Here is a 26427-nt window from a genome sequence, read left to right as displayed (position 1 = left end):
TGAATCTGTGATTATTAAAAATAATGGTGTGTCTATCACAGTACTTAAAGGGGTTATCCACAACTTTTTTTTTTTTTTTTACTATGGGTCATTGGTGGGGGAGGGTGGGGAACACTGAACAATTGCCCAGGACTCCCACCCTCTTGTGGACCCCCAGCGTCTACAGCAGGAGTTCTGTTGATAATAGCATTATCATTCTAGCTTCCGATGTGGAGTATGCTTTCGGACCTTTGGTGATATCACGATCATGTGACCGTGATGTAACCACAGCTCCTGTACTCAGTCAGAACAACTGAAGAGAAGGAGAACTGGGGGTAAGTCCTTTATTGTCTGTGTATGTCCGCATGTGGTTGAGCCTAGAATGTATGGGCTCCCGTTAGGTATACATTAGTGATGACCTCATAATGTACGAGCTCCTGGTGATATATATTAGTGAGGACATCACTAAAATGTACCCACCAGGAGCCCATAAATTTTGATGTCTTCAGTAATATATACCCACTCATTCTGAAGAGATCAATGTGTGGGCTCCTGGTGGTATATATTAGTGAAGACAGCAGAATGTGTGGGCTCCTGGTAGGTATATATTAGTGAAGATGTCAGAATATATTGGCTCCTGGTGGTATAACTTAGTTAAGACATTGGAATGGATTTGCTCTGGTAGGTATATATGTCTGTATGTATGTGCGCTTTGTATGCATGGGTTTGTATGAAGGTGCTCTGTGTATAAATGTGTTTGTGTCACATACTGGCTGTGAATGTTGCATCCATTTATAAATCCCAGCGGCATTGACGAAAGTTCATGAGTTTAAACATGTTAACAATCGCCCAACTAACAAGCAAAATGAAATGCTGCTGATCAGATGATTGGATTGTTTATGGCGGAACAAAAATCCTTGTTCTCAGCAGCACATCTCCCGATGTAAACTGCAGATCTGCTGCTGATAGGATGATACTGTATGGGGACAGATTGATCTATTAGTGATCGTCTTGTGCCCATCATTCTTCCTCAGCCGGTGTAAAGAGGCCGGGAAACAAGCTCCGAACAACTTCAATAATGTTGATCGCACTTGTTTAACGCCTGAAGCCAGCCTGTGTAAATGTAACCTAAATGTTAGCATCTAGGGCCCCACTTTAAACTTTTGCCCAGGACCCCACTTTGTCTAAAACAGGCCCTGCCTGTCCATTCTTCCCTCCGCCGATCTCTCCAGATAACCCCTTTAAATCCTGCAGTACTCGGGTGTATGCCATCCTATCTCTGAACCAGTTATTAACCCAGTTACACATATTTGCCCATAGCTCCATTATTCTCTTTTGCTTTGTCTACTTTAGGGTTTTTGAGGCAGCTCCTTACCTCCTGCTGGGTTAATCAGATATCATTTAATGGAGAATTTCTAGTATCCCTGATCATGTCTGTCCTGGGATTTTCTTGAGTAAATACTGTAGAGAAGAAGGCATTTAGTAGATTGGTTTTTCCCTCATCCTCTTCACCATTTTATCCAGATTATTTTTGAGGGGGGATCACCACTCTCATTTTAGAGTTTCTTATTGTTCATGTAGAGTATTTTTCATTTTTACTTTCTTTGGCAATAAGCCTCTCTGCCTAAATCATTGCTGCCTTGATTTGCTTTTTGCACAGTTTTATTTTTTTCTCTAGAATGATTTAATGCCTTGTCACTACCTTCTTACTTTAATTCTGGAAACACTTTCTTTTTGTCACTTATTGCGCCCCTTACAGCTTTATTTAGCTGTAGTGGTTTCCTCCTATTTCTGGCTTGTTTATTCCCATAGGGTATATATTGTGCACAGGTCCCATTCAGGATGCTTATTAAAGTGTTCCAATTTTCTGTTTTTGCACATTAATTTTTTCCTCCCCTTTTTTCCAAGAGGCCTAATTTTTTTTCCCCATCGATATGAAACAATTCATTTTATCATGCAATGTACTGTAAAACGGGAAAAGAAATGATATATAAAAAAATTCCCAAAGGTGGACAACCCCTCCACACATTCTTAATATATCCATATGTGGCTTTTACTTTTGGTCTGTGAAGAGTGATATTTTCATCATTGATCATTTCTCTCATTTACACTTTTTCTGGATGATAATTGCTTTTTTTCATTGCTGTATGTGTAACGTGTAGTATATTTATACTAAACACAAGTTTACGTTCTGTTAATTATGTGCATTATGAATTGGTTTTCCATTAGTCTTCCCTGATGGATTTAGCAGATGTGTTTAGTTCACCTGCTCCTGCTGTACCTGCGTCAGATCCATGGGGCTCCTCAGCTGCACCTTCTTCTGATCCTTGGTCTGGTGGCGTGAACTCTTCAACAGTGTCAGCCGTGACCGATCCCTGGGGAGGGCCTCCAGTGGCCACAGGAGCAAGTACAGACCCATGGGGTGCTGGGGTGCAGACCAACAGTGCTCCCAGTGACCCCTGGGTGGGGACACCAGCTGTTTCTTCAATAGATGCCAAGTCTGTGTCTGACCCATGGAATCCAGAAGGTGAGTTGAAAGGTGTACATTAGGCCTCAAACCAACTATTAAAGATTTTTCTCTCACACATTTTTCAATGTTATGTTTTACTGAAAACACTGTCACTGGTTTATTGAAATTTAAAGAAGCATTCCCCCTAACTTTTTTATTGATTAAATGTGTGTATGTGCATGTAATGCAGTGTGAGTGTGTTAGTATACTCACCTTTCGGTGCTCTTTCTGGTGTCCAGCAACATTCTTCTCCGTGATGTCACCCTTCTGCAGACTGTCCGGGTCACTCTGTGCTCTGCAGACTGTGACTTACAATGTAAGTCTGTGGAGCATCAGAACAAGGCTATTTGCCCCCTCCCAGACTAATAACATCAGCCCTCAGCTGCCCCAGAAATGGCGCATCCATTAGATGCACCAATTCTGGCGCTTAGCCTCGGCGCTCCCCTAGTTCATTGGCAAGCATGGTAATGGTTTTTGGTTGAAGTCAGCTTTGTAATGTCGAATGACATAAAGCCCAGGGGTTTAGTAATGGAGAGGCATCTATAAGACACCCCCATTACTAACCCTGTAAGTTTAAATAAAAAAAAAACACACAGATCAAAGTCCTTTATTTGAACAAAACATTTACGACACTCTTGTTCATTTATTAACTTGAAAGCCTCAAATATTCCAAAGTGGTCTGCCATAAATTCACGTCCTACAACGATCCCCAAGTCTACTACATCTGGATGGTGTGTTGAGCGGTGACATGAGTAATGCGACCGCTCTGCACGCCAGCCAGAACACACGGACAGTGGTGTGAGAGCGCTACATATTTGCCAATGGACTACATATTTGCCAATCAACGATCGTTTAATAGCTTGTTTGCACAAAACCCAGCATAAAAACACAATGAGCATATGCCCTGTAGTAATAGTGCATGTAAATAACACAGGGGACTTGGATATAACACTATTTGATAAAAAAAAAGCGTAAAAGCCATCCAACCACGACAAGGTGTACCCAACAGGGGACGGTCCTAACCTCTAGTATTAAAACCTCATCTTAGTATTACCGAAGTACCCTCTGTTATTTACGTGTACTATTACTGTTATTTACTTGCTACGGGGTATATGCTCATTTTGTTCTTATCTTGGGTTTTGTCTATTGAATGGCTGCTGTGTGAACATGCTCTTACACATTGCACGTATAGCAGCTGGTCTGGCTTATTCCCGTGGCTTAGCCTGTTACACAGGCAGACCTCCTCTTCCTGCACATAGATAGATCTGTAATCGCTCAGTGCATTTTCGGCAGCAATTGTTCTCCGCAGCACTATTTCTGAAAAGATTATTCAAGTAAAATAACTTATTAAATCATAAATTCATTATCAAAATTCATTATAAGTATTGCACAAGCCCTAGAAAATTATTCTAATAAAATGAATATTAAATCATGAAATCCTAATCAAAAATCATCACTATGAACGGACAATATATTCAAATTTATATATTAGTATGATGAATTGCAGCAAGTGTTGAATATATATATATATATCCCCAAAGTGGGCAAGAAGTACAATTGTGCCGTTAGATATTAAATTGTTCCATGCTGCCCAAATAGAACATCAGTGACACTCCATATAGAGAATATATGCCCAGAGAGATCCATAAGAATCCTGTATACTGACCATATGGCGCTTACCACATCCCCCTCCACCTACTCCAACGCGCGTTTCCCTGCTGCTTCGTCAGTTAGAAAACTAGCTTGAAATTACAGCAAATTAATGTATGTAGAAGCTGATCTTAAAAACACATTGCATAGGCATGGCATACGGATGCTAGATGAGAAAAAAAAAAAGCGCATGACACTCCAACTCTTCTGGCTAAGAATCTCAGCTACTTTATATACTCAGTTGTGATCGAACCCTTCAAGAGACTTCCTGCTCACGCATAGAGTGTAGAATAAGCCGGAGAGTCTCGCTTGTGGTGACGTCACTCAAAAGAGCTGAAGAACTGCGTTGGACATTGGAGAGAGCGGCAGTAACATTACATGCACATATACACACATTTGATCAATAGAAAGCTTAGTGGGAGTACTTCTTTAAAAACATATTGGAGTACCAGCTTCATTGTTCCTTCTGTGTGTTTTTTTTTTGTTTGTTTTTTTTAGGTTCTGCTCCTACTGTTGGCGCTCATAGCAATGACCCTTGGTCTTCAAGTCCTTCTATGGCAGCTAAGCAGGCGACGGACCCATGGGCTCCTGCAGCAACCTTCTCTGATCCCTGGGGAGGGTCTCCTTCTAGACCAAGTACAAATGGGACTGTGGGTAGGTCTTAAATTTGCTTATGGTGAAATGTTAGAACAGACTGCCAATATGTGATTGTTAGAGGTTATACTCCAAGTTCTTTGAGAACACTGCTCTGAAGACCAGCTGCTTTCAGTAGTGCAACCTCAAGCTTTTGATCAAGTGATCAGATGTTTGGGTGGGTCTCTCCATTAACTTCTAGGGCAGTCACAAAGATCACATGGAAGTGAATTTGAAGAGCTGCCCTCATGCACGGCCATCCCCCATTTACCTTATACTTGATATCATTTTGAATTAGTATGTGGGCTCCTGAGGTGGGCCTGCATCAGACAAGCCATAAATGTCTCATGTGAGATTTCCTTTTGATAAACTGCTAAGCAGTGTTACTAGCTGTGTTTTCTTCTATTTCTATTCTCCTCTTATATCACTGTTCTGCATTCCCCCGGATAGTGGAGCAGTGGGGACTTATGGAGATCCCGCTCCTCAGCACTTGCTGGCTATTCTGCAGAATGCTGGCCAGTCTTTTACAGCCTGCCTGCTGCCCATGACTTTCCTTGTTCCTCAGCACTTGCTGGCTATTCTGCAGAATGCTGGCCAGTGTTTTACAGCCTGCCTGCTGCCCATGACTTTCCTTGTTCCTCAGCACTTGCTGGCTATTCTTCAGAATGCTGGCCAGTGTTTACAGCCTGCCTGCTGCCCATGACTTTCCTTGTTCCTCAGCACTTGCTGGCTATTCTTCAGAATGCTGGCCAGTGTTTACAGCCTGCCTGCTGCCCATGACTTTCCTTGTTCCTCAGCACTTGCTGGCTATTCTTTAGAATGCTGGCCAGTGTTTACAGCCTGCCTGCTGCCCATGACTTTCCTTGTTCCTCAGCACTTGCTGGCTATTCTTCAGAATGCTGGCCAGTGTTTACAGCCTGCCTGCTGCCCATGACTTTCCTTGTTCCTCAGCACTTGCTGGCTATTCTTTAGAATGCTGGCCAGTGTTTACAGCCTGCCTGCTGCCCATGACTTTCCTTGTTCCTCAGCACTTGCTGGCTATTCTTCAGAATGCTGGCCAGTGTTTACAGCCTGCCTGCTGCCCATGACTTTTCTTCTGCTCTGCCTCTTTACTGGATTATGACATAAGGTTTCCAAGAAATTATATGGTGCATATCCAAACTATTGGTACATCAGTCATGGACTTAATGTACTTGCTTTATTTCTAAGACTTTTTTCCTTTTTTGTTGCAGAATTTGCGTTATTCCAGGTTTTTGCTAATCGGGCCTCATTCTTTTAATAATGCTTCATTATTTTGCCTGTCTTTTGTGGGACTTGTCCTGTTTTTAATCTGTTTGTCTTTGTATATGTGCCTGTCTGTCTGCCCCACCTGCCTCATTAGCCAGTACCACCTTTGACCAGTTCATCAGTTCTGCAGATAAAGATGAGTTTTCCGATTTTGACAACCTGAGGACCACCCTTCCCCATTCAGGAAGCAGCACAGGTTTGGAAGTGCTCTCTTTCCTACCTGCTTGCTTACTGTGAATCCATTTCCCCTCCGCTTTTTGCTTTGTCTTTTGCACATGTTGCTGTTCTGTGTGTCTCGGTACTAATAATGTTTTTTCTTCAAAATGTTATTGGAGGCAAAGAAGTAACTATTAAAAAAATTAAACATTTTCTGCTCCATTATTTTTTTTCCTTCTTTGCAAATGATGAAACCAGCTATTACTCCCACAATCATCCTCATCGTCTATTTGTGCAGCTGGCCGTAGATGGCGCCACTTGTCTGAGACAGCCATGGGGCCTGCGGTTCTTATCAGCATGTTTGTTACTAAATGAACATAACACAAACTTTAAGCTGCGTTCACACTGGCATATTTGTGCCATTAAACGGTCGCCCATGGACTACATATTTGCCAATCAACGATCGTTTAATAGCTTGTTTGCACAAAACCCAGCATAAAAACACAATGAGCATATGCCCTGTAGTAATAGTGCATGTAAATAACATAGGGGACTTGGATATAACACTATTTTGATCAAAAAAAGCGTAAAAGCCATCCAACCACGACAAGGTGTACCCAACAGGGGATGGTCCTAACCTCTAGTATTAAAACCTCACCTTAGTATTACAGAAGTACCCTGTGTTATTTACGTGTACTATTACTGTTATTTACTTACTACGGGGTATATGCTCATTTTGTCTGTTGAATGGCTGCTGTGTGAACATGCTCTTACACATTGCACGTATAGCAGCTGGTCTGGCTTATTCCCGTGGCTTAGCCTGTTATACAGGCAGACCTCCTCTTCCTGCACATAGAGCAATCTGTAATCGCTCAGTGCATGTAGGCAGCCATTGTTCTCCGCAGCACTATTTCTTTTTTTTAAGTTAGCCTAAAGTTAATTAATGTGATGAACGAGCATTGTGCTTGTTCATCTAGTGATCATCAGCAAGTTTACACTGCACAATTGTCTGGAAACGAGCATTCCTAGGATTGTGCAGTGTGAATGCACTCTTATTGAACCAGGACATGTTTCATAACAATAAAGAAAATATAATAGTCAAATTATCATTTACATTAGATTTGCTAAAGGAGAAATCTCAGTAAAAAATGTTTTCCGTTAAACCTCTTACCTATGTACAGGATGTAGTGCAAGTGTATTGAACTACTTACCCATCAGTCTTCCCAAGTTTCCAGCGCTGCTCCTGTCCTCTTCTGGCCCATGTGAGTGACCGCTGTCCAGCTTTCCCTGCTCGCAGTGCGCAGGGGTCCTCCTTCTACAATGTAAGTCTACAGGAACCAAAGCAAGGCTTCATAGACTTACAATGAGAAAGCGACTACTGCTTCTCACCTAAACCCCTGTGTGAATCCCAGTGAGTCTGCTCTCAGATCTCAAGGGCCAAAAGAGGACTGGAGCGGCACTGGAATCATGGAAACCATTGGTCAGTAAGTATTCTAATACACTTATACACCACTAGCTACTTAATTAGGAAGAATTAGGGGGAAACCTATTTACGGAGACTTCCAACTTTTATTATAGAATCTATGGCCAGCGTAAGCTGTTAAGATTAAAGCTAATAAATAAAAATTGCAATGTCCGCTGTGGTCCCACCTCTTTATCTCTGAAAATAAAAGCTGAGTATGCTTGTTATTACGAGTCCAACATACTAGCTTAGTAGTCAGGAGTTCATATTGCCCAAAAAGTGAGTGAATCAATCCGTACTGCAGAGTGTCTCAACATTCACAATCCTGCTGTGGGCTGCTTTTATCCATACTGCATAGTATCTCAACACTCACTGACAATCCTGCTGTGGGCTGCTGGTATGCATACTGCAGAGTATCTCAACATTCACTGACAATACTGCTGTGAGGTGCTGGTATCCATACTGCAGAGTAGCTCCACACACTCACTGACAATCCTGCTGTGAGCTGCTGGTATCCATACTGCAGAGTAGCTCAACACACTTACTGATCATCCTGCTGTGGGCTGCTGGTAATTGTACTGCAGAGTATCTCAACACTTACTGACAATCCTGCTGTGGGCTGCTGGTATCCATACTGCAGAGTATCTCAACACACTCACTGACAATCCTGCTGTGGGCTGCTGTGTAGCTTGGAAAGCTGTCTGTGGAACTGAAAAATTAGTCATATAGCCCCCAATATCTGAGCGGCACTCAGGCAACGGTGACCAATTTTTAAATTCCACAGACAGCTTTCCAAGCTACACTGAAAGTTTCTACATGGAGTATCGGATACATTTTACTCCAATTGCTCTATCATTTCTGGACCATTTGCACAAATACCAGCAAGTCACAGCAGGATGGTCAGTGAGCGTTGAGATACTCTGCAGCACGGATTCATTCATTCACTCACTTTTTGGACAATTTGAATTCCATACTGTTAGGTGGGACATTTAATAACCAGTATACTCAGCTTCTATATCCAGAGTTATAGAGGTGGGACCACAGCGTACATTGCATTTTTTGTATCCCTATTGGCATAGGTTTGGCGGATCCCTTGTTGCATACACCTGGGTGGGAGCACCAGGTTTTACTGTCCAATTGACAGTTATTGTTTATTTACTAATTAAAACTAGTACACGTATAAATGGCATCCCAGCAAATGACATTTCCAGCTCTTTGCTGATCTATAACACTCATAATTTTTAAGGTCCTTTGAAGTATGTACATTTATAGGGAAGCAGCCACTGACTTTTTTTCCCCGTCCTCCCATAACTTTGAGGGGGACCAGCTTTCTGAGAGTTCTTGGCTTTTAGTATAAGAGATATAAGAGTCTGTCATCCTGAGATGACCATCCATATGTGTGGGGGACTCCAGACGAATAGCTGCTTGCTCAAGAAGCAGTGGCTGACAGCTATTTAAGTCTGTGTTCACTTTGTTTTGTACTTCCTTTAGAAGTATATTTCTGGCGTAATCCTCACCATTCCGCCTCTGATTATTATTATCTACTATATAATTGTCTTATCCCGTCTGTCTGTCTGTCTGTCTGTCTGTCTGTCTGTCTGTCTTGGAAATCTCGCGTCGCTCATTGGTCCGGCAGCGGCCAATCAGCGCCGCGGGATTTCTGAAAAAAAGATGGCGGCCATTAGCGGCTCATCTGGCGGACGGAGGTCAGCGCCGATGCAGCGGGGAGATGAGCACTAGCAGCACAACTACCCCGACCGGCGCCGCTGACCTCCATGCGGCTAACGTCGGAAGATCAGCGGTTTGGCCCGCTGATCTCCCGACAGCAAGTGTGAACGGAGGACCGGGGAGCGGCGCCGCCGGTCGGGATGCTTCTGCTGCGAGCAGCCGCTCATCTCCCGGCTTCTCGCAGCAGAAGGAGCCGCACAGGCAGCGCCGCTCCCCGGTCCTCGCTAATACGGAGCCGCACAAGCAGCGGCGCTCCCGGGCCCACACTAATACGACGCTGATTGGTCGCGGTGGCCAGCCGCGACCAATCAGCGAGATGGGTGGCAAATTTAATCGCTGCTCTGCTGATTAATTGCGGCCGGCCACCGCGACCAATGAGCGAGATGGGCGGCAAATTTAAACGCCGCTCTGCTGATTGGTCGCGGTGGCCTTCCAACCGCGACCAATGAGCGAGATTGGCGCCAAATGTAAACAACGCTCTGCTGATTAGTCATGGTCGCCGGCGACCGCGACCAATCAGCAATTTTGGTGACAAATTTAAACAACGCCCTGCTGATTGCTCGCGGTCGCCGGCCGCGACCAATCAGCAGTATTGGCGCCAAATTTAAACACCGCTCTGCTCATTGGTCGCGGTTACCGGTCACGAATAACCAGCATTATTGGCGACAAATTTAAACACCGCTCTGCTGATTAGTCGCGGCTGTGACCAATCACCATTATTGGCGCCAAACTTAAATAACGCTCTGCTGATTGGTCGCGACCGCCGGCCACGACCAATCAGCGATTTTGGCGCCAAATTTAAATACCGCTCTGCTGATTGCGCCCGGTCGGCCGCATACCTATTCTAGAATACCCGATGCGTTAGAATCGGGCCACCATCTAGTTTATTTATATAGCACCATTGATTCCATGGCGCTGTAGATAAGAAGAGGTTACATACCAAATACAGATATCACTTACAGTAAACAAACTAACAATGATTGACTGATACAGAGGGAAGAGGACCCTGCCCTTGCGGGCTTAAATTCTACAGAAACAGGGAAAGAGACAGTAGGTTGGGGGGTTTCAGTAGCTTCGGTGTTGTTGAGTTGGCAGCAAGCACGGTCATGGCAGGCTGTAGGCTTGTTTGAAGAGATGGGTTTTCATGTTCCGTCTGAAGGATCCGAATGTGGTGAATAATCGGACGTGTCGAGGCACAGAATTCCAGAGGATGGGGGATATTCGGGAGAAGTCTTAGAGGCGATTGGGTGAGGAACGAATAAGTGTGGAGGAGAGAAGGAGGTCTTGGGAGGACCAGAGATTACGTAAGGGAATATATCGGGAGATTAGTTCAGAGATGTATGGAGAAGAAAGGTTATGGATGGCTTTGTAGGTCAGTGTTAGTAGTTTGAACTGGATACGCTGGGCAATTGGGAGCCAGTGAAGTGATTTGCAAAAGGGGGGTAGAAGAGGAGTAGCGAGGCGAGAGATGAACCAGTCATGCAGCAGAGTTAAGGATGGACTGGAGGGGTGCGAGAGTGTTAGCAGGTAGGCCACAGAGGAGAATGTTGCAGTAGTCAAGGCGGGAGATGATGAGGACATGCACAAGCAGTTTAGTAGATTGATGGTTGAGGAAAGGACGGATTCTGGAAATATTTTTGAGCTGGAGACGACAGGAGGTGGCGAGAGCTTGGATGTGGGGTTTGAAGGACAGGGCAGAGTCAAGGGTTACTCCAAGGCAGCGGATTGCCGGTACATGGGAAAGTGTAATGTCATTTATTGTGATAAAAAGATCAGGTGGGGATGGTATGTGAGATGGGGGAAAGATGATGAGTTCAGTTTTGTCCACATTGAGCTTGGGGAAGCGAGAGGAGAAGAAGGAGGATATGGCTGATCGACACGCTGGGATTCTGGACAGCAGAGAGGCGACGTCTGGGCCAGAGAGGTAGATCTGGGTGTGATCAGCGTACAGATTGGAACTGGAAGCTCAGTTAAAAACAAAATGATAGAAATGGATTATTTGAAAGAATTAGTCAAATTTAAGCGAAATGTAGAAAAAAACGCCAGAATTCCTTAAGACTAGTGATCTTCACACCAGTCTTGGTGAAGGGGACAAGGTGAAATGCAATGCTCCTGATTCATTAGGAGGCGCATGTCTCTTGGTGAGGCACAAAGGGGCGAGCATCTCTGTGCTCCTTGCCTCAAGTCTTACTCCAGTCCCTGCTGGAGTAAGATTTGTGGAATAGTGAACACCTCCGCTCATCATGAATTTCACAAGTGGCGGTACTCATGCCCCCTGTCCCAGCAACACCGCCTACTTTGTCAGAGCTGCATGAAAATTGCATGAGTTCCAAAAGTCGCAGTGTTTATCGCGGCCTCGAGTTGCGCCAAAATGTTGAGACTTTTCAAATCTTTTTACAACAGATTTCTGGTGTTAACACTTTGGTGAATTGGGGCTGATCTTCTTTTTTTATTTTTATTTTTTTAAAGGAACACTAAACCTGAAAATGACTAGTTTCTTTTTTGGATTCTTATCCATAGTCATGTGGTAAGGCTATTTAAAGTGTCGATATTGACTTGTAGATTGCTGCATCCAGTAGTTGGTGCTAGAGTTCTAGTCCTATCCCTCCCCGAAGAGAGTATTTGCATATTTAAATTCCCAGAGGAACATTGCATGACCTATAAGTTTCTTTACACTGGCTTGGCACTCTCCACAAAAATAATTGTTCCCCCTTAGGCCCCATTTCAGAATCCTCTCACCTATCCAAATCAGACCTCCTGCTTTGTACTGATGAGAGGCAAACACCCTGAAACATGTCAGAAAATGGAGTTTCTGTTTTGGCTTCTTATCCTAAGTCACATGACAAAGCTCATTAAAGGGTTGATATTGACTTTCAGGACTGCTGCATCCATGCATTCAATAGGTGGCGCTAGCGGTCATGTCCTCTTCCTCTCTGAAGAGGCTATTTGCATGCATGTTAGGCAAAAAATAGTTAACATCACTGTTATTCTGCAGCATTCTTTGCTTGATTCTAAAATGATCAGCCTTGTAGAAACCCTGAAGGAGACAGAGTGGTTAATCTTCTACTAATTAGTTCTTTCTACAGCTGGTGGTCAACTGAATTCCCACCTCCTTAGTTATGGTGGCATGGCTTAGCCATCTTTTGTCCTTTAGCTACAGTCCAGTTGTCTTACAGCCACACGCAGGATGTTGTAGAGGAGGAAATGGCTGAGTTCTTGGGATACATGGAGAAGATATCTTATGTTTCTCAATTGTCGTTTTAATATATGAAAAAGAACAGATTTAGTTAGGATGGTTTTTGTTTAATTTTTTTTTGTACCTACACTATGGAGATATATTATGGAATCTGAGCTTAAAGCACTGTATCCTGAAGCCCACACTATTTCATATCTGATCAGCGACACAGAACCTCTGCACCCTGACACTAGAGTCTCAACACACATTCCTATGATGGTCAACTCCACCCTTTCTCCCCTGCGTCCTGCTTGTAATAGATATATCCACTTCACATTTACAAGCAGGAGTCAGTGGGATGAATGTAAAGCTTCATCTCATTGGAATGCACTGGAGAGTCAGACAGTCAGTTTGGGTATTTTCCTCCCATACACATTAGATTAATATTTGCCTAATCTGCCGATATTGACTGGATTGTTTGGGAAAATGTTGATCAGGAAGTCCAATTTCGGATTGCCGATCGTTTTGTTGTCTCAGAGATAAGCCATCGCCAGGCGTTTTCATAGAGAACACACGAATGCTTGGCCGAATGTGCATAGGAGTTCTGGCCAAGATGGCTGTCGGCCGCGTGATCGTCCGAAGCATCGGTCAACAGACAGCCATCTAATGTGTAAGGCTGGCTTTAGTCCTAGACAGACCCCCTACAGTGGCTTGCTAAAGTATTCACCCCCCTTGGCTTTTTACCTATTTTGTTACATTACAACTGAGGTTAAATATTTTTTTTAATCCAGTTTGTGTGTGATGTATCAGCGCTACATAGTCTAAGTTAGTGAAGTGAGAAAAATCTAGGCATAAATTACATTTATGGGATCAAATAACTTAAAATTGGCATATGTATTCACCCCTTTTGTTATGAAGCAGGGCTGTGGAGTCTGTAAGCCAAACCTCCGACTCCTCAATTTCCATGAGTTCCAACGCCGACTCCACAGCGCTGCCTCACTACTGAGCGTGTACATAAAGTGCAGCACAGATTCATCTCACTACTGAGCGTGTACATAAAGTGCAGCACAGATTCATCTCACTACTGAGCGTGTACCTAAAGTGCAGCACAGATTCATCTCACTACTGAGCGTGTACATAAAGTGCAGCACAGATTCATCTCACTACTGAGCGTGTACATAAAGTGCAGCACAGATTCATCTCACTACTGAGCGTGTACCTAAAGTGCAGCACAGATTCATCTCACTACTGAGCGTGTACATAAAGTGCAGCACAGATTCATCTCACTACTGAGCGTGTACATAAAGTGCAGCACAGATTCATCTCACTACTGAGCGTGTACCTAAAGTGCAGCACAGATTCATCTCACTACTGAGCGTGTACATAAAGTGCAGCACAGATTCATCTCACTACTGAGCGTGTACATAAAGTGCAGCACAGATTCATCTCACTACTGAGCGTGTACATAAAGTGCAGCACAGATTCATCTCACTACTGAGCGTGTACATAAAGTGCAGCACAGATTCATCTCACTACTGAGCGTGTACCTAAAGTGCAGCACAGATTCATCTCACTACTGAGCGTGTACATAAAGTGCAGCACAGATTCATCTCACTACTGAGCGTGTACATAAAGTGCAGCACAGATTCATCTCACTACTGAGCGTGTACATAAAGTGCAGCACAGATTCATCTCACTACTGAGCGTGTACCTAAAGTGCAGCACAGATTCATCTCACTACTGAGCGTGTACATAAAGTGCAGCACAGATTCATCTCACTACTGAGCGTGTACATAAAGTGCAGCACAGATTCATCTCACTACTGAGCGTGTACATAAAGTGCAGCACAGATTCACCTCACTACTGAGCGTGTACATAAAGTGCAGCACAGATTCACCTCACTACTGAGCGTGTACATAAAGTGCAGCACAGATTCACCTCACTACTGAGCGTGTACATAAAGTGCAGCACAGATTCATCTCACTGCCTCACTACTGAGCGTGTACCTAAAGTGCAGCACAGATTCATCTCACTACTGAGCGTGTACATAAAGTGCAGCACAGATTCATCTCACTGCCTCACTACTGAGCGTGTACATAAAGTGCAGCACAGATTCACCTCACTACTGAGCGTGTACATAAAGTGCAGCACAGATTCACCTCACTACTGAGCGTGTACATAAAGTGCAGCACAGATTCATCTCACTACTGAGCGTGTACATAAAGTGCAGCACAGATTCATCTCACTGCCTCACTACTGAGCGTGTACATAAAGTGCAGCACAGATTCACCTCACTACTGAGCGTGTACATAAAGTGCAGCACAGATTCACCTCACTACTGAGCGTGTACCTAAAGTGCAGCACAGATTCATCTCACTACTGAGCGTGTACCTAAAGTACAGCACAGATTCACCTCACTACTGAGCGTGTACATAAAGTGCTGCACAGATTCATCTCACTACTGAGCGTGTACATAAAGTGCTGCACAGATTCATCTCACTACTGAGCGTGTACATAAAGTGCAGCACAGATTCATCTCACTACTGAGCGTGTACATAAAGTGCAGCACAGATTCATCTCACTGCCTCACTACTGAGCGTGTACATAAAGTGCAGCACAGATTCACCTCACTACTGAGCGTGTACATAAAGTGCAGCACAGATTCACCTCACTACTGAGCGTGTACATAAAGTGCAGCACAGATTCATCTCACTACTGAGCGTGTACATAAAGTGCAGCACAGATTCATCTCACTGCCTCACTACTGAGCGTGTACATAAAGTGCAGCACAGATTCACCTCACTACTGAGCGTGTACATAAAGTGCAGCACAGATTCACCTCACTACTGAGCGTGTACCTAAAGTGCAGCACAGATTCATCTCACTACTGAGCGTGTACCTAAAGTACAGCACAGATTCACCTCACTACTGAGCGTGTACATAAAGTGCTGCACAGATTCATCTCACTACTGAGCGTGTACATAAAGTGCTGCACAGATTCATCTCACTACTGAGCGTGTACCTAAAGTACAGCACAGATTCACCTCACTACTGAGCGTGTACATAAAGTGCTGCACAGATTCATCTCACTACTGAGCGTGTACATAAAGTGCTGCACAGATTCATCTCCACTAAAAGCAGAGAACCTTAGATCAGCAACAGAACAGACATTTATAGGACATTTCCTAACTTTCCCAAATTCTTCTGAAAACTTTTTCAGCACATTCTGCACTGAACTACTGTACCCAATTTATCATATATTTTAGGAGTCAGTTGGTCCATTTTATTCCGACTCCACCAAAATGGACACAGACTCCATAGCCCTGCTAGGAAGCCCCTAAAGATTTCTGGTGTAAGCAATTACCTTCATAAGTCCCATGCTTAGTGATAGGAAGTCCACCTGTGTGCAATCTAAGTGTCACATGTCTGTCAGTATGTACAGTTGTGCTCCAAAGTTTACATACCCCGGCAGAATGTTTGCTTTCTTGGCCTTGTTTCAGAGAATATGAATGATAACAAAAACCTTTTTCTCCACTCATGGTTATTGGTTGGGTGAAGCCATTTATTGTCAAACTACTGTGTTTTCTCTTTTTAAATCTTAATGACAACCAAAAGCATCCAAATGACCCTGATCAAAAGTTCACATACCCCAGTTCTTAATATCGTGTATTGCCCCCTCTAACATCAATGACAGCTGGAAGTCTTTTGTGGTAGTTGTGGATGAGGTTCTTTATTTTCTCAGATGGTAAAGCTGCCCATTTTTCTTGGCAAAAAGCCTCCAGTTTCTGTAAATTCTTGGGCTGTCCAGCATGAACTGCACGCTTGAGATCTCCCCAGAGTGGTTCAATGATATTGAGGTCAGGAGACTGAGATGGCCACTCCAGAAGCTTCACTTTGTTCTGCTGTAGCCAATGACAGGTCGACTTGGCCTTGTGTTTTGGATCGTTGTCATGTTGGAGCGTCCAAGTACGTCCCATGCGCTGCTTCCGGGCTGATGAGTGCAAATTTGCCTCCAGTATTTGCTGATAACATGCTGCATTCATCTTTCTTTCAACTTTTACCAAGTTTCCTGTGCCTTTGTAGCTCACACATCCCCAAAACATCAGTCATCCACCTCCGTGCTTTACTGTAGGAATGGTGTTCCTTTCATTATAGGAATTGTTGACCTCTCTCCAAATGTAACATTTATGGTTGTGGCCAAAAAGTTCAATTTTGGTCTCATCACTCCAAATTACCTTGTTCCAGAAGTTTTGAGGCTTGTCTCTGTGCTGTTTGGCGTATTGTAGGCGAGATACTTTGTGGCATTTGCGCAGTAATGGCTTTCTTCTGGCGACTCGACCATGTAGCTTATTTTTCTTCAAGTTCCTCCTTATTGTGCATCTTGAAACAGCCACACCGCTAGTTTTCAGAGAGTCCTGAATTTCAGCTGATGTTGTTTGTGAGTTTTTCTTTGCATCCCGAACAATTTTCCTGGCACTTGTGGCCAAAATATTTGTTGGTCTACCTGACCGTGGTTTGGTTTTTACAGAGCCCCTGATTTTCCATTTGTCAATCACTATTTGAACGCTGCTGACTGGCATTTTCAATTCCTTGGATATCTTTTTGTATCCCTTTCCTGTGTTATACAGTTCAACTACCTTTTCCCGTTGATCCGTTGATAATTCTTTTGCTTTCCCCATGACTCACAATCCAGAAACGTCAGTGGCTAGATGAAAGATGCAGGAGTCTGTCTGGATCCCAGAAACTCACTCAGCTTTTATGCACACACACTGATTACAAAGCAAACAGGTCACATGTGAGGATGTTACCTTTAGTAGCCATTCAAACCCATTCGTGTCAAATTCTGTGCATGTTATCAGGCCAATATCACCAGGGTATGTGAACTTTTGATCAGGGTCATTTGGATGTTTTTGGTTGTCATTAAGATTTAAAAAGAGAAAACATAGTAGTTTGACAATAAATGGCTTCACCCAACCAATAACCATGAGTGGAGAAAAAGGTTTTTTTTTGTTATCATTCATATTCTCTGAAACAAGGCCAAGAACGGAAAAATTCTACTGGGGTATGTAAACTTTTGAGCACAACTGTACACTTTACCTTTTCTGAAAGGCTACAGAGGCTGCAATGCCATTAAGCTAGAGGCACCACTAACCAAACACCATGAAGACTAAGGAGATCTCCAAACAAGTCAGGGACAAAGTTGTTGACCCAAGTCAGGGTTGGGTTATTTAAAAAAAAAAAAAAAAAAAAAAACCTAATGTCTTATGATCCCCCAGAGCACCATCAAATCCATTATCAAATGGAAAGAAAATGGTACAACAAATAATCTGCCAAGAGAGGGCTGCCCACCAAAATTCTCAGCATGGGCAAGGAGGGCATTAATCAGTGAGGCAGCACAGAGACCAAAGGTAACCCTGAAGGAACTGCAGAGTTCCCAAGCAAAGACTGGAGTATCTATCCATACGGCCACAATAAGCCATACACTCCATAGAGGTGGCTTTTATGGACGAGTGGGCAGAAAAAAGCCTTTACTTACACGCACAAATTGTAAGGCTCATTTTGAGTTTGCCAAAAGGCATGTGGGAGACTCCTCAAATGTATGGAGAAAGGGGCTGTTATCAGATGAGACCAAAATTGAGCTTTTTGGCCACAGATAACAGCAAGGTCTGGTGCCAAACCAGCACCGCTCCTCACCCCAAGAACACCATCCCCACAGTGAAACATGGTGGCAGCATTATGCTGTGGGGATCTTTATCGGCATCAGGGACAGGGAAGATGGATGGTGTGAAATACAGGGATATTCTTGAGCAAAACCTGTTTCAGTCTCAGTGATTTGAGACCCACCCAGCCAAACTAGATGTCACACCTTGCACTGACGAGGGGCAGTACCCCGAAACACACTGCAAATTGAGATTTTGGTTTTGGCTTTTATCCTAATTTGTGTGATAAGGCTCATTAGAGAGTCGATATTGACTTTTAGGATTGCTACTTCCTATAGGTGGCACTAGCGTTCTAGTCTTCTTCCTCTTTGATGAGACAATTTGCATGATTTGAGACTGGGACGAAGGTTCACCTTCCAGCAAGACAATGGCCCAAAGCATACTGCTAAAGCAACACTCGAGTGGTTTAAGGGGAAACGTGTAAATGTTTTGGAGTGGCCTAGTCAAAGTCCAGACCCTAATCAAATTGAGAATCTGTGGTCAGACTTGAAGATTGCTGTTCACCAGGGAAAACCATCTAACTTGAAGGAGCTGGAGCAGTTTTGCCTTGAGGAATAGACACAAATCCCAGTGGCACGATGTGGAAATCTCCGAGACTTATCCAAAGCGACTTGCAGCTGTAATTTCTGCAGAAGGAGACTCTACAAAGTACTGACTTTAAGGGGATGAATAGTTATGCACGGTGAAGTTTTCAGTTATTTTGTCCTATTTGTTGTTTGCTTCACAATAAAAAGAAAACCAAATGTTCACAGTTGTAGTCATGTTCTTTACATGAACTGATGCAAACCATAAAAAAATTGTAAAATTCCAGTTTGTGAGGTAGCAAAGCACGAGAAATGCCAAGTGGGATGAATACTTTCACAAGCCACTGTATCTACATAGGAGAGCATGCAGTGAACTGATAGTCAGATTGGTTATCACATCCCAAAGCTGCCTATTAGAAGGGTTCAAAATGTGGAAGGCCATTGAACTGGGATAGAAAAGAATATTGCTGGTTAGTTACCATTATATCTGCAGAAAAGTACTATAAATGCCATTTTAAGACTGTGTTCACTTGTGTTTTTTGCTGCAGTTTCAAATTATTCTCGGCCTTCACTTTTTTTTAATTTACTTTTTCTTGAAAAAGTTCTCAAGTTCTTTGCTTCTTTCATGCTGTTCTTCATTGTTGGCTGGCCATTTTGATCACACATTTTAGTTACCTATGTATAATCACAGGTGTACTTATTTCCCTTATTGTCTTTCTTTGTTTATTCCTGCAGGTGAGCTGGATCTTCTAGCTGGAGAAGTTCCAATGTCTCGCTCGCTTGGATCAAAGAGTCCGGATGCCTTTGACATGGCAGCAATGAGTGGATCACTTTCTGAAAGCTCCAGGCCTACAAGGAAAACACCCGAGTCATTTCTGGGGCCTAATGCAGCCCTTGTAGACTTGGACTCTCTTATTTCAAAACCCACCCTACAAAACACAAAAACCTCAAACCCCTTCCTAGTTACAGGTGAGTGATAATGACAATAAGCCTACCTAGCCATAGAGCACATAAAATGCAACTTGTAGATGTGCTCCCTTAGGTGGGATCTGATCTGTGACATTTATGGCTTATCAACATATATGCAACATAAACTACATGGACAAAGTAATGGGAACCCTACATATTACACCTTCATGAGTTTTTTTTCACATCCAGTTCTAAATTCATAGGTATGAATACAGTTATTCCCCACTTTGCAGATATAACAGCTACCACTCTTTTGGAGAGCTTTTCTGCAAGATTTTGGAGGTGTATTTTGGGAGTTTTGGCCTATTAATCCAGAAGGGCATTTGTCTTCAGCTGCTGATGTTGGAGGAGAGGGCCGTCCTCACAATTTCTGTTTTAGTTAATCCCTAAACTTTTCAATGGGGTTGAGGTCAGGGCTCACACCAAACTCTCCCTACCATGCCTTTGTGGACTTTGCTTTTGTGTACAGTCATAGGGAACAGAAAAGTTCCTTCCCCGCACTGTTCCCACAAAGTTGGAAGTATATAATTGTCCAAAATTTCTTTTTTGCTGAAGCATTAAGATTTCTCTTTACTGGAACCATGGGAACCTATGCCAACCCCTGAAAAAAGGCCCATTGCATTATCCCTTCTGTCAAAATTTACAGTAGTCACACTACAGGGCCTATAGGTAACGTTGTCCTGGCATTGAGCTTGTACGCAGCTGCTCTGCCATGGGTGCCCATGCCGGGAACTTGCAGGTACAGTTGTTGATGTTAAGGCTGGAGGTTGTTTGGGGGAAGGAAAGAAGTCTTGAGAAATAAGAGTCAACACACATTCTACAAAGGACCAGGGACATTTATTACTTGTAGTGAAAAGGCTTTTTTTTCAGTTAGAGCAGTTAGTACTCATACAGACGTCCTTGCAAATCAGTGTGATCTTGGACCTCAAAGCACGAACTGGCTGCGGCTCCCCCAAAACAAGCATCATTGCTTCATATATTTCTATGAGGCTGTCACGCTTATTCGGGAGAGCTGTGGCCAGTCCATGCATTGCGGTCTGAGATCAGACCAATTTGCATGGATATAAATAAATCCTATAGAAAGAAGGAAATACCAAAAATGAAATAATAAGCCCAAAAATACCTAACCAACAAGAACCAAATCCAATAAGAGGTATAAATGGGAACTAAAAAAGACAATATTCAATGTATCAAATAAATTTTATTCAATTGTAACATAAAAACAACACAAGACAAAAAGACACATTAAAAAGTATAAAAACAGCTCAAGAGAGAGAAGGGTGTAACATATTAATGGACTAATACATCTACTAGGGTCCCCTAGATTAAATTCATACTTACAGTACAGAAGACAAATGATGTCCTATATAAGGTGCAAGTGCAACAAGAAAATATGATATAACTAAATTCATAAATTGAGCAAACTAATCCAATAAATACAGTTATATGAAAACGTTTGGGCACCCCTATTAATCTTAAGCTTAATGTTTTATAAAAATTGGTGTTTTTGCAGCAGCTATTTCGGTTTGATATATGTAATAACTGTTGGACACAGTAATGTTTCTGCCTTGAAATGAGGTTTATTGTACTAACAGAAAATGTGCAATCTGCATTCAAACAAAATTTGACAGGTGCATAAGTATGGGCACCCTTATCATTTTCTTGTTTTAAATACTCTTACCTACTTTTTACTGACTTACTAAAGCACTTTTTTTGGTTTTGTAACCTCATTGAGCTTTGAACTTCATAGCCAGGTGTATGCAATCATGAGAAAAGATACTTAAAGTGGCCACTTGCAAGTTGTTCTCCTGTTTGAATCTCCTTTGAAGAGTGGCATCATGGGCTCCTAAAAACAACTGCCAAATGATCTGAAAACAAAGATTATTCAACATAGTTGTTCAGGGGAAGGATACAAAAAGCGGTCTCAGAGATTTAACCTGTCAGTTTCCACTGTGAGGAACATAGTAAGGAAATGGAAGAACACAGGGACAGTTCTTGTTAAGACCAGAAGTGGGAGGCCAAGAAAAACATCAGAAAGGCAGAGAAGAAGAATGGTGAGATCAGTCAAGGACAATCCTCAGACCACCTCCAGAGAGCTGCAGCATCAACTTGCTGCAGATGGTGTCACTGTGCATCGGTCAACTATACAACGCACTTTGCACAAGGAGAAGCTGTATGGGAGAGTGATGCGAAAGAAGCCGTTTCTGCAAGCATGCCACAAACAGTCGGCTGAGGTATGCAAAAGCACATTAGGAGAAGCCAATTTCTTTTTGGAAGAAGGTTCTGTGGACTGATGAAACCAAGATTGAGTTGTTTGGTCATACAAAAAGGCATTATGCATGGTGGCAAAAAAACACAGCATTCCAAGAAAAAACACTTGCTACCCACAGTAAAATTTGGTGGAGGTTCCATCATGCTTTGGGGCTGTGTGGCCAATGCCGGCACCGGGAATCTTGTTAAAGTTGAGGGACGCATGGATTCCACTCAGTATCAGCAGATTCTTGACAATAATGTTCAAGAATCAGTGACAAAGTTGAAGTTATGCAGGGGATGGATCTTTCAGCAAGACAATGATCCAAAACACCGCTCCAAATCTACTCAGGCATTCATGCAGAGGAACAATTACAATGTTCTGGAATGGCCATCCCAGTCCCCAGACCTGAATATCATTGAACATCTGTGGGATCATTTGAAGAGGGCTGTCCATGCTCGGCGACCATCAAACTTAACTGAACTGGAATTGTTTTGTAAAGAGGAATGGTCAAAAATACCTTCATCCAGGATCCAAGAAATAATTAAAAGCTACAGGAAGCGACTAGAGGCTGTTATATTTGCAAAAGGAGGATCTACTAAATATTAATGTCACTTTTCTGGTGAGGTGCCCATACTTATGCACCTGTCAAATTTTGTTTGAATGCAGATTGCACATTTTCTGTTAGTACAATAAACCTCATTTCAAGGCAGAAACATTACTGTGTCCAACAGTTATTACATATATCAAACCGAAATAGCTGTTGCAAAAACACCAATTTTTATAAAACATTAAGATTAATAGGGTGCCCAAACTTTTTCATATAACTGTAAATCACCAATGAATGGACTAGACCATAACATGATTAGGGCAAACATATCTTACTACATAAAAAGCTTAATGTTGAGGTGAGTCCGAGAAAAACATCAGCTGACGTTGGAGCGATGACTCTGTTGTTGTAGATGAAGACGGTGAAAGGGAACATTTTCCTATTGAATTTTTAAATGGCTTATCCCCATCAGACATGCCAAGTCATTGCCTTAGCCTTAAGGTGGGCAGCATTATGATGTTGAGAAATTTGAATACAAAACGAGGACTCTGCAATGGTACACAGTTAGTTGTAACATCATTGAATAGAAATGTTCTTGAGGCTGAAATTTTAACAGGATCAGCTGAAGGTGATAAGGCATACAGAGAGCTATCCACGCCATCTGCCCCGGGCAATTCACTTTTGAATTAGCGAACGTCTCTGTAATATTCTAAATTGTATTTTTGTTTTCCGTAATGCCATTTACTAATTAATTAATTATGACAACTTTGTTTATCGTGTAAAAAGGCTGAAAGTGAAGAGCACACTTTTCTAGCTTCCGAAACGGAACTCAGGCTGCTAGTAACATGATAAACACTGATATATACCATGATCTCATATTAAAAGCTTAATCACCAAGAAGGTATAATGGAGACATACCACAACTGCCTCACACCACTCCAACGCTGTTTCGCTCCTGCTTCAATTTCTGATTTTAGTTATATTCTATTTTCTTCTTGCACTTTATATAGGACATAGTTTGTCCTCTGTACTATATGTATGAATTTAATCTAGGGGACCCTAGTAGATGAATTAGTCCATACTTATAACATCTTGGGCCATTTGATATCTTTCAAATATATGATCTCCATAGTACTATTCATGAGAAGGTTCTTATATTATTTAATATTACAAATCTATAAATTTAGTATTATGGTGACATACCCTTCCCCCCTCTTGAGCTGTTTTTATACTTCTTTTTAATGTGTCTTTTTGTCTTGTGTTGTTTTTATGCTACAATTGAATTAATAAAATGTATTTGATACATTGAATATTGTCTTTTTTAGTTCGTATTTCTACCTCTTATTGGATTTGGTTCACTTTGTATGGATGTCTGCACGAGCTCTTAGACTGTGGCATGCCTGACCACAATGGTTAGTAATGGCAGATACTATAACAGCATTTATAAAGGGCTGGATGGTTTTCTCACAACAAATGGCATTGTGGGTTATAAATAATCTAGCGATGTCAAAAGGTTGGATTTATGTCTTTTTAAACCTGTATGACGATGTAAATATTGAGTCTGTGTATAAACTTGATGTATTTGTCAATGAAAGTGTGAAAACTTACGAAATGTTGATAATTGTACTCCAGTGACCATAGAAACATCTGCCTAAAGGATCTAAAAACACCAAAGCCACAACTGTATGTCCTAGTATACACTCACACACACTGTATTCTTCTCTATTCCTTTTATAATAAACGCTCCTCAACATTGAAATTACAACACCAGGAAGGAAAAGTCGTGGCATTATGGAAATCACAGGATGAAAGATGTGTTAAAGATATGCAAAAATATAATTTTCAGAACCTCTCAATTTATTCAGTATGAGTGCCACATACAGAAATCCTCGCACTTACAGCCTTGGCTGCTATCAATGAGGTTCTTAATGGTTGTCTGAGAAATGTTCTGCCACTGAATGCACTTGGGCATCAAAATCATCAAGATCCGCTGCTGGCAGCTCCCTGTACAATTAAGGATTAATAACATGTGCTGAATGGGAGACAAGTCCAGAGATGCTGCAAGCCATGGTAGCACTTTTAGGCCACCCAGGCTGCTCACATAAGCACGAGGAACATGATGTTTGTGTTGAAAAATGGCTCCTGGGACACTTTGAAGAAATGGTCACACCACTTATTGTACAACCAAATCAATGTAACGCCGAGCTGTTAGTGTCTGGAATGAAGGCTCTGGCTACTGTACATTACACTACTCAACACCATAATTCCTGGAGTAGGACTGGTGTGAAGGCCCCCCTAATGGTATTGAACACATGAATCTTGTCAAATTCGTCACATACCAACCTCACACCACAGTTTTCAAAGGCTATAATGGTGCAGAGCAAGACTGCTATGAAGGCTGGAATGGAAGCCTGTCCTCTTCAGCAAGGAGTCCTGCATTTGTCTTCAATGCAGTGTTATCCAGAGATTGATCTGGAGAATGTGGACAACCACATTTAGAATCCTTCACAAAGGAAATGTGTGTTTGCCAGGAGCAGTTTTTCTACACAACAATGCCAGGCCACGTGTTGCTTGTGCTGCTGTGTGCAGCCTGAGTGGCCTTAAGCGTACTACCTTGGCCTGCAGAGTCTCTGGACTTGTCTCCCATCGAGCACATCTGTGACGTCATTGATCGGCAATTGCACAGAGAGCTGCCAGCAGCAGATCTTGATGATTTGCTCAAGTGCAGAACCTTCCTCAGACAACCATTAACTCCTTCACACCACAGACCATTTTTATTTTTGTTTTTCTCCTTTTTCCAAAAGCCATAATTTATTTTTTGTTTTTTTCCATCTATATAGACATATGATGTCTTGTTTTTTTGCCAGATGAGTTGTATTTTTGAGTTTATATTAATCATTTTAGCAAAACGGGGAAAACCACAATTCCGACAATGTTTTTGTGTTTTACTTTTATGGCATTCATTGTGCGGTTAAAATGACCTGGCATCAAGATTCCCCAGGTTAGTATGATTATCGCAATATCAAACTTCTCCATTTTCTATTATTTTGGGATAGATATAATGATATTTATTTATATGTTTTTTTCATTTTATTACAGCAGCCAAAAAACTCCCACAATTTTGGCATTTTTATTTTTTTCTGTTTACGGGTCAGGTTTATTTCAGTATTTTGATGGACTTTCATGGACGCAGTAATGTATGTGTATTTTAATTTTTTTAAACTTTTTAAAGGGATTGTCCACTACTTTATATTCCTTCTTTAATAAGCAATGATTAGAATTGTTATGCTTTTTTAATTTTTGTAACTTTTTTTGAACTATTTTTTTTTAAACCTGCAATTGTCTTATCACAAATACTATATTTAAGCAATACTTCTTTATTGCTGTATATACGAAAACTCATGGTCTCATTTGTTGAATGAAGCCCAACCACAGAATAGGGGGTTTTCAGCAGACTATAGCAACCCATTGGCACCCTGAATGTTTCAAGATGGTTGGAAAATGTTGTCACTGTTCTTTCATTATTTGCATATCATTAACTTGTCTATCCATCCTGTGACTTCCATAACTCCACGTCTTTCCCTACGTATCAATGGTTAGGGGTGTAATAGATAGACGCGTGTGTGTGTGTATATATATATATCTCGATCTATATATCTCTATCTACTGTATGTGTGTATATGTATGTGTGTGTGTATATATATATATATATATATATATATATATATATATATATATATATATATATATATATATATATACACACACACAAAACGCATACATACACGTGTGTGTTTAGTATAGTTTTGTGTGTGTATGTAGATATATATGCAA

The 26427-nt window shown here is 42.0% G+C and overlaps 1 protein-coding gene across 9 annotated transcripts in view; it reads left to right on the top strand.

Moving 5' to 3' along the window:
- The window catches only part of LOC141172403 (epsin-1-like), a 141651-nt gene that overhangs the window by 96546 nt on the left and 18678 nt on the right, over nucleotides 1-26427 (top strand). For 6 of the 9 annotated variants that reach the window (XM_073656576.1, XM_073656580.1, XM_073656578.1 and 3 more), the window contains 4 exons: nucleotides 2209-2506; nucleotides 4637-4792; nucleotides 6153-6254; nucleotides 19559-19792. In XM_073656576.1, coding sequence (XP_073512677.1) covers nucleotides 2209-2506; nucleotides 4637-4792; nucleotides 6153-6254; nucleotides 19559-19792 — 790 coding nt within the window. The remainder of the gene's footprint in view (nucleotides 1-2208; nucleotides 2507-4636; nucleotides 4793-6152; nucleotides 6255-19558; nucleotides 19793-26427) is intronic. The other 3 variants (XM_073656583.1, XM_073656581.1, XM_073656582.1) reach the window with 1 other exon arrangement.

Source organism: Phyllobates terribilis, unplaced genomic scaffold (genome assembly GCF_046119375.1).
Source record: "Phyllobates terribilis strain yellow unplaced genomic scaffold, ASM4611937v1 Scaffold_12__6_contigs__length_324123572, whole genome shotgun sequence".
Taxonomy (NCBI): domain Eukaryota; kingdom Metazoa; phylum Chordata; class Amphibia; order Anura; family Dendrobatidae; genus Phyllobates; species Phyllobates terribilis.
This window is presented reverse-complemented; position numbering and strand designations above follow the sequence as displayed.